Raw genomic sequence first — 18,365 nt, forward strand, 5'->3', positions numbered from 1 at the left:
TCTTCTCAATATTATCATATTTCTTTACATTTTTGTATACATTAAACATAAGTGTGATAAAAAAAACGCGTACATTTTCGTCAACATCCTTTTTTATACATAAAAAATTGTTAGAAAAATCGGTAAATTTCAAAGAAAAAAATGTTCAAACTATGCAATAAAAACAGTATATACAATGTAGATAAGAAAAGATAGAATATATTAAAAAATAAACAAATAATTTTATGCTGTAGTCTCGATTTGTTTTTAATTTCGAATGTATAAAAAAAATGATTCTGTATTTTACAATCATAAAGATAAATATTTACAAAAAATAGCTACTATTATTGTTATATTCTCTCCGTCAATATTTTTCTAAAAATAATCATTCAAATATTAATATGTCTGACGAATCATTACAAGTCACTTGTTGAACATTCTGGACAAAAATTGTTGCATATTTTCGTTCTGATTGGCTACAGCTCTATGCTCTGATTCGCAACAAATATGTAATTGCGCATGCTTTAAGAAATGGCATATTCCAACATACGTATCGTTTGAGCGGAAATTGTAAATCTTATAGCAGTTTCTTAAAATATAATAAAAACCATTAAGCATTATTCGATTAATAAGTGAAACATATTTTATAAAATGTTCATCTAAACAAAAACAAAAGTTTTTAAACGATAAAGTACAGATTTGTATGTAATGCGTTTCATCAGGAAGAGTGGGGGTACAGAAAAGCGTATCACTTGTGCCTCACAAGTTAGTGTTAAACGTTGCATATCGCGGTTTACGAATCACGAAACGTGGTCCGACAAGTTTAGACAATCGTCATCAAAGAAAAACTGGTGAAGCTGACCGTACTCAACACAGGTATCTAAATATGTATCGGAATAGTTGCGAAGAGGCGATAAGAGATCATACATACACGTAATCTTTGCTATAACGAAACTTACGTATCGACAAGTAAACGTGCTTGTGATGTTGAAATACGATTGTGTTAATAAAACGAAGTTTTGAAACACGTAAGATCAGTGACCAAAGGAGTAATGTAATTTGAAGTTAGTACGACGTCAAAGTGAAAGTGAGACACGAAATCGTATTTTTCCATTGAAACTACACTCATGCTACGCTTATATTACGATCATCAACATGTGCTTACGGCGAAGAAAATAAAACCACTTATGATTTGATTATTTTTGCGACATGATATGACTTTAAAAATAATATCAGTTAAAAATTGTAATCCCATATACAGTACAAATTTTTCATCGGATAAATTACATCATCCTTTTAAAAGAAATTACACGCCGATACGATTATGCGTTCTTGTGACAGGATAAGCATCGCATACATGATAACAAGGAACTTACTGAATCACAGTTAAGAATTTATGCAAGAAATACAGAACAATATAATAAATTATAAAAATTGTAAAAAACAATTGACATTGTAAAATAGTTAAAAAACAACATGATATGAGTAAAATATGCGTATAATCAGTGATATTTGATGTATAAGAGGTATCAAAAAAAGATTAAGAGGGAGTCATCGGTGTTTGCAAAAGGTACAGTTACACGTTGCCGAATCAGATTCAGTGAGAACGTAGCACAGAATCGGAACTCTCGATCGAAGTCGAGCGCGTGTAATCGATCGTTGTATTTTCGACGTGTGTTCCCCTTTTTTACACTCAACGGAAGAGCGAGGATATCTACCACGTTTTGAGCGATCAAAAAAATGTTACAATCAATAAAGTGAATAATTCTCAATTTTTTTTGTCTCAAAACACCGGCATTCGTACGAAAGCGTGTTTATGTGCGGGCGAACCAAAACATCAATGACCTTGAAAGAGGAACAGTCACGTGACCGTGAGAGAGCACGAGGATTGGATAGTCGAGGCGCATATAATGTGTATTGCGCCGTGCGCGCCCTGCGTCCCGCATTCTGTGTCCGATAGATGGTAGAGGTTTAGCGGGGAAAAGGGGCTAAAGCAGACTACGCGACGGCAACGACGACGACGACGACGAGGACGACGAGAAAGACGAGAGAGAGTGCCGTTCGCCCGTACGTTCGTGTGTGTGCGCGCGCGTTGCTCGGTTGTGTTGCCCCCAAGATGAAGTCCGACTCTAAACCTTTGTTGACAGCTCAGGCGGAAAAGGCGAATCATTACACGTAAGTAAGCGCCCGCCGGGCCGGTCGCGTGCTACGTGAGAAAAGTGAGAATAAAAAATTGGAAGCCAAAAAGTGCGTGATTCAAAGTGGAGTGCAAACAAAAAAAAATAATACGTACATGTATGCTACGTAAATAAATAAATACTAAAAAAAAGGGAGAAAGAAAACGGAAAAAGAGAGGGAGGGCCGCGAGCAGCGCGGCATCGACGCGCGCGTCAAAAACCGCCACGAAATAATGTGTAGCTCTGTGGATTCGCATTCCAGATACTTGAAGGAATTTCGCATCGAACAATGTCCCCTCTTTATACAGCGCAAATGCACACAACACCGACCCTTCACGTGCTTCAACTGGCACTTTATGAACCAGCGGAGGCGTAGACCGGTGAGAAAGAGGGACCGCACCTTCAACTATAGCGCCGATAATTATTGCATCAAGTACGACGAAACCACCGGCATATGTCCAGATGGAGACGAGTAAGTTTATCTGTCGTGTAAGCCTTACTAGTGACTTCCTTTCTCGACGGGTCTCTCTGCCAGTAGAGTATCCGCGATATGCGATATCTCGTGTAAAATGCATCGATTTGTCGTCTATCAGTCGCTGACCAACAATATTAAACTCTCTCCGTTTTGCTCTACCTTTCTCTCAGAAACATTGCAATTTCTTAGTTTCAGCATGCACGGTTCCGATGAGACCACCATGCACCAGTTACTTATTTTTTGCTTTCGACCACTCGCCTCATGTATACATACGCGTACATAAGCGAGTTAGAGGTTTCTCTTCGTGTAAAGCGAAGCGTATTATTTTCGTGTTTAAGAATCGTAGGTAAACGAGTTCTCTGCCACTATAATAAAACAGCTTCTTCAGATATCGTCGGAAATCGATGTTTGTTGAGGGAAAAGCAGCGGTCGCTGTCGCGTTTCTTTGTGTCGTTGACACGCGTGTGCTGTAATATGTAATATGCATCTGCGTGGTAACGCGTAAGAACGTAACGTTTCGTCTTGAATAACCTATGTAACGAAGAGGAGGCCAATTTCGACGTAACTTTCGAGAGTCACGCGCGCACGCGTGTGCGTACATGACGCCACGCATGTATATGTGAGACTCACGAACATTGAACATTGTTGCACCCGCGTGTTGGATTTGCATACAACGAGAAAGCAGTATGGAAGTAGTAAACGTAGCCATAACAGTTTTACTTATTTACTTGCATTTTATGACGATTTTTGCATTTATTGGTATATTTCTACGACGAAACGCTCTAATTGCTACAAGACATTCATTGTCGCGCTACGTTCCCGATGAGAAATTGTTAATGTAGTATATATTATGTATAGACGTATACGTTACTCGGTGTTCTATGTTAACAAATTCGTTTAATGATAGCCATGTCAATGATCCGCAAAGAATGAATCACAAAATTAGCACGGTCTGCATTTCTAGAAATAGTAGGTACAATTCAGTTACAATGTGTAAATCTTCAGAATGTTTCAATCGCCCCTTATGAAACCACCATTCCAGGTATTGCATAATTCGTAAGCTTTCGCTTACTTACAGGTACTATTCAGGAATAAACTCGCCTGCACGAGATGACATATCTCTGCGTTCTTTTTTTTTTCATGTCCCGTACGGACGTATTATTCTTTTTGTTTTATTTTTTATTCTATATTTATAATTCTTTCCTACAGATTTTATTTCTAACAAATTTATTCTAATTTGGTAATTTACATTTGTTAATAATATTCGATTTAGCTAACATTAAGATGTTTCTAATGATATTTATAGATTTTTCGGATTTGATTACCGCATAGAACACGCGAATCTTCTTAAAGTGTATTTGACCTAAATTCTATGCGTCTAAAGGAAAAAGAAAAATCAAAACGTTACGTTGACGAATAAAGTTCAATACTTTTACTAGCAATCTACGAAATTATAAGTTTACCAAAGTTTTAAATGTAGAATATTCTAAATTAAATCAGTGAAATCAATGTTGAAAAATTAAATTGAACAGTACATCGTAAGTCATGTCCACCTTCTTCTAAGTGTATGCTTACATGTCGCAACCGCCATTGCTCGCGATAGATTATACCATACCTACCTACCGTCGGGTGCTAACCTGTTGTCATCCATTGTAGATAACCTCAACGAAGCTAGGCAGAAACTTCTTTATAGATTCCAACATAGCTACAATGTCTTCTATAGCCATGTTTTACGCCGCCCAGAACGTAATTTCCCCCCAACATGTTTTGTTACGCATTAATTCATTTAATTTACGTATTAGAAGTTGCCCTACATAGAATTTCGTCTATTTTTTTTCTTTCGAAATTTAAGATATAACGGAAAATAAAATACAAAGGAACTTATTTACGACGTCGAGGTTACTGACTCGGTCTTATTTGGTTCTAGATATCTGTAAAGGATACAGAATGAAGGTCATCGTTTTTTATTTATTTTGTTTTTAATTCGTCAATATTAATTCTATAATAATCATTTCTCAAAGGTGGGGATATATATCTTTTTTATTAATATTACAAAAAAAATAATTTGATTTAATATATTTTGTAAACAATAAAACTTAGAAAATACAAAGGAATATGTCGATTAAAAGTTGTTCAAGAGGAACAAGTGGAATTACAAAAATTATCAATAAATGCATTAAACGTATTATCTATTAATGAAAACAAATGTAACCAGTTTTTCATGGCTCTTAAAAAACCGAAAACAGCTGGTTAACTATTTGCATAGAGGTTCATTTAAAAATTGTATTATTCGTAATATGAAGAATATTTATGAATCATTTCTACGTTTAACTTTCTACGATATCGCACGCGAGATTAGATGAATGAATAAGTTTCTACTGTTCACTTGTTATTAACTTAAATTCTCGAATGTTAACACTGGTAGTAGTTTCTAACAGAGACATTTGGAAATAAAAGACTGAACTATAATAAAAATACTTTTATACGATAATATAAAAACAGTAAATTACATATTTTATTGAATGTAATTTATTTAGATAAAGTTTCGTTCAGCTATTACAGTCGTTCGTCATTCTATGTTTATTAAGAATAACTTTTTCACTTTATAAATTAATATAGTAATTATATATTCATTCTTCTAGTTTCGAAAAATGCAACTTTTTACAATGTTTGAACACAATTTGCCATTAAACGACTGGCAAGATCATATTTTATGTATAATATGTTAATGAAAACACTCGCGATTGGTTTTCCCTCCAAAATATCGCAGCGTCTCATGTTTCCAAACAAAGGAGCCTACTGATATTGATTTTCTCTTACGTGACATGGTGGCAACAAAGAATTATATGTAGTATCCTTGTTGCTACACCGTAAAAGAACATTGGTACTATGATAATGCAATTATCGCGCAAAAATTAAAAATATTGATACAAGGTCATATTTGTTTTTGTAATAAAATTTATAAACTTTTATTTTTTAATATTCTTATATATGTTTTCGTAAATCTGTAGATATTTCTAGTAAACTCTAATCACGAATTTTTTAATTAAGTTTTAATGGATTAATATTTTGCACAAAATGTGAATTCGTGCATTACAATAAACTTTTTATAAAATAGAGTCTGATCTTTTACAAAGTCTTTTAACTTTTTTTATAGTATCCAAAAATTATTGTAGAAATAAAGTAAATGAATATAAATAATGGTAAATAATTTAATCAATTTATATTTTGATCTATATGTATCAATCAAAAATTGTTTCATTTATTTTATCTTTCTATGCTTTATTTCTGAGACTATGTAATTTATAGCAACATACTTGCAATAATTTACATAAAATGCTTTATTAAACAGGTGTCCATTTCTTCATCGTACTGCTGGAGATACAGAAAGACGTTACCACCTACGTTATTACAAAACTTGCATGTGTGTTCATGATACGGACTCACGTGGATTCTGTGTTAAGAATGGACCTCATTGTGCCTTTGCACATGGCAATCATGATATTCGACCACCTGTCTATGACATTAAAGAGATACAAGCATTGGAAAACCCTGATTCTGATCCCAATTCATCGTCCAATGGACCAAACATACTTGATAAGGAACGAAACTTAATGAATGAAGATCCTAAGTGGCAGGATACAAATTATGTACTTGGGAATTATAAAACCGAACCTTGTAAACGCCCACCAAGACTTTGTCGTCAGGGTTATGCTTGTCCACAGTATCATAATAGTAAAGATAAAAGACGTAGTCCACGTAAACACAAGTATCGGTAAGTAATAAATAGCAATCGTTTTACATAAAAAGAAAATTTTCTTCAGCTAATAATTTTATTTATTTTAGATCAACACCTTGTCCTAATGTAAAGCATGGAGAAGAATGGGGTGAACCAGGCAATTGCGAGCAGGGAGATGCCTGTTCATATTGTCATACACGTACAGAACAGCAATTCCATCCTGAAATATACAAATCTACAAAGTGCAACGATGTACAACAAGCTGGTTACTGTCCGCGCGGAGTCTTCTGTGCTTTTGCACATGTTGACCGTGAGTGTACCCTCATAAATCGTACGTAAAACACTTATTATTACCTTAGTAAGTTCAAAAGATTCTTTTCACATTTGTTTTGGCTTTAATCGTAATACTTAATCGCTTTAAATGCAATTTGTTGCAATAATTTTAAACGACGCAAACTTTTATTTACTAACTTACAAGAAACTGCTTTTCGTTATCGCTTCTATGTAAAAGCATTTCAGCATTTATTTATTTTTGAGGATTTTATCTAATAAATGTAGGCGTCTTGTAAATGATAAATTTAGTATTCAAAATTGCTTCTCAAAATTGATATATTGGGACGTTGGTATGGTGTGCTGATGGAGCAGTGTTGCCAACAGAAGAAATGAGCCTGGCGAGGGACATGGCAGTACCTATAGAATGTGGCACCAATCTGGCAGATATTCTCAGCAATGCGCTTCCGCCTGATAAGCGTACTCATGAAAAGGATAAACCACTTAGCGATAGCAGTGTAAGTTTTTAACATTATTGTGTATCTTGATGAAAAGAATTTATTTAATTATTAATACTATTAAATGCATTAATTGTAGAATGGAAGCGGTGAAGTATCAGAATCAGCAAGTACTAGTAGTATTGGTAGCAATAGTTCACACAGCAAAGCTCCTGGTGCTCAACTTCATAACTCTAATTCCAATACTACTGTAAATACTTCCAATCAACAGAAGTTAACAAGTATACTTTACAATCCCAGTTCTCTTATTCAAGTTGTAAGTTTTATCATTCTAAGTTTGAAAATGGTTGTTAACAGTGTGATAGTAACTAATATCAATATTAAATAGGGTGAAATACGAAAACAAATGGTTGCTATAGATAGTGATCCTTTATTAACAAAAGCTGAAAAAGCACAACAGAAACAAAGTCTATACATTGCTTATAGTTTAAATGGTACATTGGGTAGTCATTCATTAGCGACTACTGTTTCGCCACTTTCAAGTTCATTTTACCCAAATGACACTGTGGAATCTGTAGTAGGTAAGTTATATTAAATATTAAAGCAAAAACAGGTACATACATTTCTCTTTTAATACATACCATTAATTATGTTTTTCTGTACTTTTAGGAAATGCATTAGATGAGTTACATCTAGATGATCCTTTAAATTTAGTAGAATCAATTCATAGGGATACTAATTCACCAATTAGCAATTCAATATCAGCAGGCCTAGCAAGTTCTGGATTATTGGGAAGCTCTGCTCCAGTTAATATTCCGGGAATGGCAGAACGTTCTGTTCTTTCTAATTTTTCACCATCTACATCCAGTCCACTTCAGCAACTACATTCATCTGGTTTTCTTACCGGGTCCAGATTTTCTCATCAAGATTCGATGGAATCGGTAAATTTGTAAATTCTTGATATTAAATTTATTGTTAAAAAATATTCCAACGTTATTTTAATATTTTATTTTTGTTTTTCAAATGATTTCAGACAATGCCATTTATGAATCAAGTATCAGATCCATTTAGCAATCATATTTCACAACTTAGCAGTTCAGCTTCTAAACTTAGTGGATTTAATAGTAGCTTATTTGATTTTACGAATCAAGGAATGTCTCCATCTCGTACACAACCTCTCCCAGCATCTCCATTGGTAAATGCATTTTCCATTAGTCCGAGTAATACAGGATCTTTACCTGAGGTTAGATACTCCCCCAATTTTTTATCGAACACCATTGTTCGCAAATAAAACCACAGAAAAAGATAATCCGTATGTAATGACTTAACTGTAGGTACAAAGGCTTAGAGAAGAATTAACGTCGAGCCGCGTTCAATTAGCAACATGGGACGAACGAATTAATCAAGCTAGAGCAGCTTGTGCAGCATGGCAATTAGAAACTGAAGAAGCTACAAATAGAGCAAGAATTGCTGAACAACAGAGAGACGAGGTAGATATTTCGTTCGGTTAATATATCAGGAGTTAAAACTGAAATTTTTATGTGTTACTTAATTAGTAACACATTTTATGTTATCTTGTTACAAATTGCAAATATTTAATCATTCTTCTGTGAATTATATTCGTAAATATTAGGAATATAAATTATTGACAGGCCTTATTGAAAGTGAAAGCATTGACGGCCGAAAATGAAGCATCTAGTGGTGGCCCATACCTTCATACTCTAAGAAGAACAAATGAACTCAGATCATTATCGATAGCTGCATTAAAATCAATTCAATCGCAGCTCCGTTCGGATCTTGAAGAAGTGGAAAAGGTAAAACAAAGTTGTCACGCCGGTTTGAACAGCTGGTATGACGGGCGATTCTCAAATAATGATTAGCTTATCGAAGAGGATGCGAAAAAATTAATTTCCACAACAACTACTACTACTACTACTACCTCATCTTCATCACACTATTCTCTTCTATCGATTAATCTAAAGTTTTTCATGTTACTCTGAAACGTTTCAATTGGCAATCAAGAATCTTTCTGATAATCGTGTAATTAATCTTTGCGACTACTTCGATTAATGGATACACTATAGGTAGCTCAGTCGTTGCCGTTACAGGTGCTGTACAGAGAAACGGCAACAAAGTGCATGGTTTGTGAAGAACAAAATCGCACTGTTACCCTCTCACCCTGTAACCACTACGTGGTCTGCTCGACGTGCGCTCCAAATCAACGAGAGTGCCCGTACTGCCAGACTCCGGTTGTCTCCACGAGTTAGGTCTGAATATTTTGTTAGAACTCCCGTTGTTATATCTACGCTCTTTCTCGGCAACAAGAACAAATATCTCAAAACCCTATTGCGAGTAATATTAAAACTTCATATAAAGCTACTACTTCGAATGCGATGGTATATTAAATGAACAATTAAAAAAAATTTGTACTACAGTACACGTATGATCGCAATAGAAGAAATGAAAGAAATTACTGAAATATATAATCTGACTATCGCCAAAGTGAATATGGATGTGATAAGACTTCGTATATGTACGTAGTCTCTATTTGTCATACTTTTTGTGTCAACGGTCATGCTGCTATATAGCTGTTTATAAAGATTCTAATGTCACATCCTTTAAAGTAAGTATTCATATTATTGATCTTGGAATGAAAAAATACTTTGTTTATTATATACATAATTCAAAATACATTTATTAGCCAGAGTGCTAAATAGTTAGCATTTATAATACGTGTATGTACGCCAATTACACACTTGTGGCGCGAAGAAAAAGAAAACAGTGTACTCATACTAATGATGGACAAAGTTTTGGGACCTCTAAAGTATATATTTGTTTAAAAATTGTAATACCATAATTAAGCGCAACAAAAATAACATGTCCCACGTATAATATTTATGGGATGATTTTCCTCAATTGCTGAGCTGTTAAACGTATGTCACGTAAAATGATATTTCTATTGTATTTAAAACTATATTTAAATAGGATTTTTCAATTGACCCGTACTGACGGTAATGATACAAGTATTAACAAATTTTATATCTTTGGTTGAAAAGATAGTATTGATGGAAGGTAGTACTATTATATAAGGGACATATAATTTCTAGATTTTTATATAAAGTAATAAAATTGCTCATATTTATAGCAAGAAATAAATTGGAATTCGTAAAGGTGTATTGAAAAAATAATACATTTAACAATTTCAATATTGAAATAAACAAAGATACATGTATTATTTCGAGCTTCTGACACTTTTATTGTTCTCTTGTTTTTGTCCTTAAATCTATATATATATACATATATATATTTCACCTTTTATAATTTCTATAAAATATACTCAAATTATAATTCATAAAAAAAAAAAATTTTATACTTTGGATACATCGAAGAACATAATAGTAGTTAAAATTTTTATATAAATGTGCTTTACTTTCTCTTTATAGCTAATAACATTGATTATAATATATCATTGTATACATTTCATGCTTTTCTGTATACGCAGTACACTACTTTTTAAAGTTTAAGTATGCTTAATATATCTAATTACATTATATATTATTACTATTGAAATTAAACGCTACATTTAATAGTGTGTAATAGCAATGAAGAAATATAATCTATAACGAGTACATTACTAAATTAATTGAACTCAATGTTTGTGTTGTAACTTTTTACATTTTAGGTATAAGAATATTATGAATATCTAGGATTTTTCAATTTAATCAAAAGAAAGATACGATGGTACTCATATTTATGATACTAGTTGTATGGTGTGACATACGTATTACAGCTCAATGTGTCATGCAACTAACTGTGCATGCCAATTAGCTTTTTTCAATAAAACGCATGAATTGCATTTGTATACCGGCTCTATGAATATTTTTATGTTGAATATGTAGCTGGTAATTGCTATTATTAAATTGACTATACATTCATGATGAGAAAGGTAAAATATTGCCTAAAAAATGACTAGAATAGATAGGACATTATCAAATTTTTTCCTCGTAGATATAAAATGTTACAATAATCAATTTTAAAGACTATTATTTAATGTTTACATTATAATTAAAATTATTTTAAATGTATAATACCCTGCACAAATTACACTTTGAAGAACAAGCATGTATTTTTTATCGTTAGCTCTAACTTTTTTCAAACAAGTCATGAATCTTGTTAATGCAAAACTATATTCCAAATAAACATAAAAAAAATACGTTATGCAAATTTAACTAAACTAGCAAAGGGTATTATAGCAAACTTTACTTAATTATTTAATTATTTAACACTCAATAATGAAACATATTGTTTCTTTTTCTTCAATTACCTTCATAGTTTAGTATCAAAAGTGAGGCCAAAAAAGAAATAAATGTTTTTATTAGGTCCGTTTTTATTACAGATTATTAATATTAAAATATAATAGATGTTACTACAAAAAAATACAATTTGTGTATATCATGGTATAAACAATCTACCGGCGAAATGTAAACTCTGAAAGAAGATAAAAAAGCAAAAAGGGAATAAAATAATTTTTTATTCCTTGGTACTAACAAAAATCGACAATTTTGCGAACAAATTGATCGAAAAGAGATATTGTTGCAAATATAAAGTATATGTTATATTCCATTTAAGGTGTGATGAATAAATAAACAAATATTTTAATTTTCCTCGAGATCGTGCATACCATGATATAAGTTTCAAAGTACTATTTAGAATTTAATCAATTTAGCACTGTAATAATGCATTTTTAAATGCATTCTTTATAAGTACACCAATACGACGGTTCGGAAAAGTATTTATCGACGCGTTCTTTGAATATATTTTATCTCAAATACTATTCTTATATCCCGATTCTTTTTAAATCGTGTCAATGATATTATAAACGTTATATTGTTATTCTTACATACAGAAGCTTCAAAATTTTCACTACCTTGTGATAGAAATAGTAGAAGATTAAACAATTAAAACAACTAGCTCGTTAATAACGTACTTGTAAAGAATGCTCGTTTCACCAATTTCCCGTAATCATAATGTTACCTCTATAGTATTTAAATGATACCAATGCCGAAATTGAAGATGATTTTATTTTGTAATTTGAAATCAAAAAAGTACTTATGTGCGAAATAGGATATTATAATATATAGTTGTAAGGCAAAGAAAAATCTTTTTTTATTTTGTGTAACATTGAGGTAAACCTATGATTACAGTAAGTTGTGTGAAAATCTAGGAAAGATATTCTGAAATTATATAATATTAAATATTATAAACAATTACAATATACATATACTATTTTACTTATAACAATAACATGATTAAAATATTAATTAGTAAGAACATAAATTATTATGAAAGCAACAAGTTTAATTACAAAATAGGGTAATAGGAGAGTAACAAAATAAATTAATTAGCTAATATTGTGTACTAAAGAAAACATACAGTTGAATATTTATATAGTACTGCCCCAGTTGTTGGTTTCAGTGATTGTTTTCATTTCAAAGTGATTTGTATTTTTGGCACATATAATGATATCTAAATTTAGGCGTTAAGGCATTTTTTAACCATTGATTTGTAACAATTAATTTTTTTATCTTACTCCAGTTTAAAATTTATACATAGTCAGAATAGTATGAACAAATACTATAATACGATGTTTGGTACATTGAATTTCCTAAATATGAAAAAATAAAAAATATATTTATAAATTACTATAATACATTTATATGTTTAACGGTAAAGTCAGTTGGATTTCTTTGAATATTGCACAAAGAAAACCAACAATAGGGCAGATCAAATTGAATAATATATTTTTGACAAGTTACAATAATACAAATACAAAACGTTACATGCTCTGTTTTGTGCGAATGATTCTTCTCCTGTGTTGAACATTGCTGAAGTCAGGAGAACCATATTACGAACGTTTATTTATGTACTAGTTGAACGTTACAGAGATTGCCTGTTGTTTCATTTTTTTCTGTAGATTCGTGATCAAAGAAAAGGGCAGATGGTTCTCTAATGTCGTAGAAGAATTATCTGCACACTCCAGAAAGCAAAACATACACATAATCATTAGATTACTGTACAATAAATAAATTGCATAAAATAGTAATATGTAATATTTAAAAACAAATTTGCTGAACATTTATATTACGATTTATAACTAAAGATACTTGCTATAAACCTGTATCATCTTTAATCACTTGTAGTTTTGATATATGACTAATGCATTTGTTATTTAGATAGTAGCAGTACGAATTCCGATAAACGAGTACTCTGTCTAAACAGAAATTGGTTTTTATTCATCGTGAATGTGTTCTTGTTTGCAACAGTAACTGCTCAATATTCTGAAACATAGCGATACCTTCCTTTTCTTTTTGTACTAATACTAATTAACATTTTCCTTTTAATTTTCTATTTTTAATATCTTTTCACTTATGTTCTTTCTTTTATTCTGCAAACGTGGACACATTATGGATAATAATCCGATTTGTAGCGTCTCGTATTATTGCAATTATTATGTAAACGTATGCTCCTTGAAATATTCGTATAATTGTCCGTTATAGTATTGCAAAACTGCTTAGATTGTAAACTCATGTGTATTTTAATGTGCGAGCTTTAATTGGCGATTCCCTTCAATTATGATAGCGATCTCTTTCTTTTTACGGTAATATAGTTTTTATCAGACTGAAATTAACACTGACGGACACAAATAAAAATCTAGTTCTGCAGTACTAATGTCTAAGCATTTTTGTATTAAATACGAGGTAGCAAATGGCTGTACAACTGTGATTATGTAATAACAATTTCTCTACTTAGATCTTGTCATTCGGTATGTTGGTATCTACGAAGATTCAAATATTTTGCATACGAAAAAGAAGGCTGTAAATTTTCAATTGTGTGATCACATGTTAAGGAATCTTCGACACGCATCTTGTATAATTGAATTATAGTGGTATTGATAATTACCTAATTGTCAAACTAAAAAGAAGCATTTGCCCATCTGAGCATAAAATGTGGCAAGCCCATACAACTTTTGGATAACATTAATCAAACTATTTCAAATTTATAAGAATCGTGAACATATTTAAATTACACGGAAGTTATTTCATTCACATTATTTTGACATGTTTTTATGTACTTGCGTTATAATTCTTTGCGGTCATGGTGTATTGTCTTTACTTGTATTTGAATTTTTAAAGTCTAAAAATGAAATCTCATTGGTACTTTAATTTGAATGATGAGCAATGTTAAAAATACTTAATAAAAAGATGAAATTTCCTACTATTGTATGTAAATTTTCTTGCAGAATATATCAGTCATTTGCATCCTCATATTTTAATATTAATGCCTCGTGTCAAAATAATGTCAAAGAATGTTATAGTCGCGAGTTTTTACGATTCTTTTAAAAATCAGAGCAGTTGATTATTCATTTTGTCGGAATTAATAATCGGTGGTTCCATTTAATTTCGTTTAGTTTCAAGAATTTGCATGAAAGGAACATAAAAGTAAATAAAAAAGGCAGCAGTAACGTGCACAAGGTACAATCTTTAAACAGTGCCATTTTCAAAAAATTTATGAAAGTAATAAAGTTACGTTCTACGAGAAATGAATGTGATCTGTTAATGTTTCTAATTTCTATAGATAATTCTGCATTACTTCATACGACGGAGGTTGAAGCTATTTCACGTTGTTTATAACTTTGTGTTGATCTCGTAAAAATGATAAACGTATAAAGCTTGTCACATTGTTAAAAAAAAAAAATGATATTCAGAGTAACTAGTAATTATTAACACATGTGTATTCCTAAACAATGTTAAGTTAACTCTTTGAATGTGTAAGTGATATTGAGAACAAATTCAAAATGTACAGCTCCATCTGTGTTTTAATATTATAAAGGTAAAAGAAGAAATAAAATATATTGATACGCAATTTTTTATGTTTATAATAATAAATCAATGAAGCTGTGTTTTCAATTTGCTGTCACATCAATCGATCGAATGTACCTTAATACAATAAGTTGAAATTGATATGGCACTTGCATTTTAGTAAACCCTGTGAAACTTTATTCAAAAAGTTATTGGCACCGACTCGATTTCCGCCCTTTAGGTATGCAGGATTGTGTGGAAACACGCCCGTTAAAATATTTTAATATTTTCGCAATATTACAACACCGTCTTCCGGTACAATAATATTTGCATAGCCTAAAGTACAGTAGTAAAACAATTTTAAATATTGTGAAGAGAAAATATTTGTAAATTCTATTATTGAGCTTGTCATGTATAGACATCGTTTTTCTTACAGTGCAAAGAAACAAATCTAGAAACGTTTAACATAGACAGAAATGGTATATTCATATTATATGAAGCATGTATATTGCGATAATAAATATTTTACTTAAATTGAATTGTTGTACGAACGAAAAAATATTTTCTGAAACTTGAACATCCCATTTTCTTAAAATACAAATCCAGCAAATAATACAAAATGGAACTTTTTAGCATAAAAATGAAAAAATGGGAACGTCGCTCGTACAACACTTTTCCAGGGTGACCCGCTTTGTTACAATGTTCTAAACTGAAATACAATATAATGTATACTTTTTAAAACATCTATTCTATAAGATTCGGTAGAAATAAAATGAATATAAGTTGTCAAAGTGTAGATGGAACTACAATATGCTATTACATTGGTATCATATAATTACAATTACAAATGTTAGAGTTATTATAGGAAAGTAAGAATCTGGTGAAGTTTATAACAGACTTCTTTGACTAGGCTTTGCCTCTGTATCATTTTTAATCTATATTATGTGCATTATATACATTACAATTATCACATAATATAATAAGAATGTTATTGTTAACTTCGTAAAAATTACATGTCGAAATTCATTACTATATATAAATGTACAAGATGTTTGATCATTTTCTGTACAATTTTTTAATAACTTATATTTTTTATGCTGTATGTTTATACAGAGAACCAATGTAAATTGAAGAACAAGCAACACAAAAGACCTCGGAAACAAAGACGTCCGTGGTCACCCTGGCAAAAGAATACAAAATAATTGAAACAATATTTGCAAGATAATAATGATAGACTATAAAGTAATTTGTAGATATCTGAAATTGTTCTGGTTGTAGTTATTTCTGTATGTGTATTTTATACGATTATTGTAATTGTGTGTATTCTAAACTCATATCATACTAGTTTTTCTGTGGATTTAAATTTGTATATGTATTTAAAAATTATCGTAATTGATGTGTACTGAAATTTGCAGAAGTTACGAAAGAGACAGGCAAAACTCCATAATAAAAAAAGATAATAATTCAAATTGAATACTTCTATAAAATTAAATAACTATATTTGATACATAATATTTATGTTGATATATTTGCTTAGTCTATAAAGTTCAATTTCAAAAAGACAGTTAAAAAGAAATATTTATATGAGTGGAGGTATCATAAAAATATATATAACGAATTGGTTTCGTATTAAATAAAGTCTCGAAAACACTAAACGATGCCCGTCTCTGTTGCATAACAAAAGAAAAATTGTAAAACTCAGTTTCTTTAAATTGAAGTTCATCAAAAATGCTGCCAGTAATAAAGAACAACCTATCGATGGAAGTGTGCAAACAACCAGAAACATAATTTTTAAATGATGACTGTATAGTAATATCGTATACCAAGCAAATTGTACAACATAGTATTTTAATATAGCGTTTCACGTTATAATTCAATTTTTATAAAAGCAAATGGATTTTTCCATTCGACTTTAAAGACAAAATATTCCTTTCAAAAACATTTTGCTTTCCATTTTACATATTTTATAATCCAAAAATAAATTGACTTGAAATTTTTAGTTGCATCCAGTCGATAAATTGCTTTGTTTGATTTGTATGTTGATGAAAACATCATTATTAATACTTGCAAATTATGAGTGTGATGAATTAATTACGGGTTACATGTATAATCATCCAAGATAATTTAGAGATACTTTTCACACTTGTAATTTGTAATTGCATACAATTAAACACGAAAACACATTCTATTATTCTTTCATTATTAATTGTTGAAATGTTATTTATGATAAAGTCGAATGGTAAACTGTATATCATATAGTTAACAATGTTTGGTATTCAATAACAGAACAAATGTTTAGTGTTATAGACCATATATGTCATTTAAGATGTCAAAAAGTATCTTATGGATGCTAGAGAACGAAACAATGTTTTGTAATTTACTAATAATATTATTATACATTAAAATTGCATTTACTTGTCTAGAATTTAATGTAAAATGCAAAATTGCCGGATCGGTTGTTCGTCTCCTCATATATTTACTTTCTGTGAACAAAAATACTGAAGATATTTTTACATTTATGTATACATATAAACTTTTTAAATAACTCTTATATGTTTCACTTACAACAATATTGTTTTATACAATTTTCTATACAATAATTGAGGTATATTCGAAAATTTCCAAATAATTTTTGTCTTTAATATCAAAGCTAAGAAATTTTTAAAATTTTAGTTTTTTAAATTGTCGAACAGGTACATATTTTATTTGTTTCGAAATTGTTTTTTTTAAAGATGGATACAGGTTCCAATTAAACACATGGTTTTTGTAAAAATCACGGTCCCCTTTCTTTATAATACAAAATAATTTCATATGATAACACAACGTAATGTCGACGTTCCAATCAAGAATCTTTTATGAAGTACAAAAGTAATATGGGCTTGCATTTTAATCTCTATGTCCTGCCAAAATAACGCAAATTATTCGCAAGCCAGTAATAGTGTTTGCTTAACGTTCAAATAAATTTTCATATCTGGTCGCATACCGAAAGAAAGATTGTAATGAAACGTAAAAAAAACATGCAGTAAGAATTTTCGTTATCGCGAACAATTATAGTAAATTCTAATGAATGTCAGTACAAATTGAATAATAAAGAAAAAAAAAATGCATTATTTGCGTGCAACTGAAAAAAAAAATATTAACGACTCGTATTTTTGGCAATACAATTTTAAATAATGATTAAATTAGTGTAGTAGTAGCTAGAATATTAGTAAAAATAAATTTTGTTCTAAGATTTTTTCGATGACTGAAAGTTTATACATACATATGTATGTGATTATATGTATATGAATAATAATAATGACGATGACGATGACGACGATGATATGATAATAATTATTTCATGGCGTAATTTGTAGAACGAATGTTTATTATTGCTTCTTATGCTATTATTAGGTAGTGGATTATAAA

The 18,365-nt window shown here is 30.7% G+C and overlaps 1 protein-coding gene across 3 annotated transcripts; it reads left to right on the forward strand.

The window, feature by feature from the left end:
- Positions 1 to 713: 713 nt before the first annotated feature.
- Positions 714 to 18,351, forward strand: LOC122400745 (RING finger protein unkempt). 3 transcript variants are annotated; one of them, XR_006259388.1, is made up of 12 exons: positions 714 to 2,154; positions 2,419 to 2,628; positions 5,984 to 6,406; positions 6,478 to 6,701; positions 7,016 to 7,158; positions 7,238 to 7,414; positions 7,487 to 7,679; positions 7,768 to 8,039; positions 8,132 to 8,341; positions 8,433 to 8,588; positions 8,732 to 8,912; positions 9,207 to 9,347. XR_006259388.1 is itself a non-coding variant. In XM_043402367.1 (12 exons), exons 1-12 carry the CDS (start codon positions 2,096 to 2,098, stop codon positions 16,086 to 16,088), a joined length of 2,247 nt encoding a protein of 748 aa, XP_043258302.1. In that variant the 5' UTR covers positions 714 to 2,095; the 3' UTR covers positions 16,089 to 18,351. The 3 variants fall into 3 exon arrangements, 2 of the variants coding, with proteins under 2 accessions (XP_043258302.1, XP_043258300.1); XM_043402367.1 differs by lacking the exon at positions 9,207 to 9,347 and adding an exon at positions 16,071 to 18,351 and having other exon boundaries at positions 8,751 to 8,912; XM_043402365.1 differs by having other exon boundaries at positions 8,751 to 8,912; positions 9,207 to 10,212.
- Positions 18,352 to 18,365: the final 14 nt, after the last annotated feature.

The sequence above is a fragment of the Colletes gigas genome, unplaced genomic scaffold (genome assembly GCF_013123115.1).
Source record: "Colletes gigas isolate AHSC1104 unplaced genomic scaffold, ASM1312311v1 Colletes_gigas_Sc00020, whole genome shotgun sequence".
NCBI classification, from domain to species: Eukaryota; Metazoa; Arthropoda; class Insecta; order Hymenoptera; family Colletidae; genus Colletes; species Colletes gigas.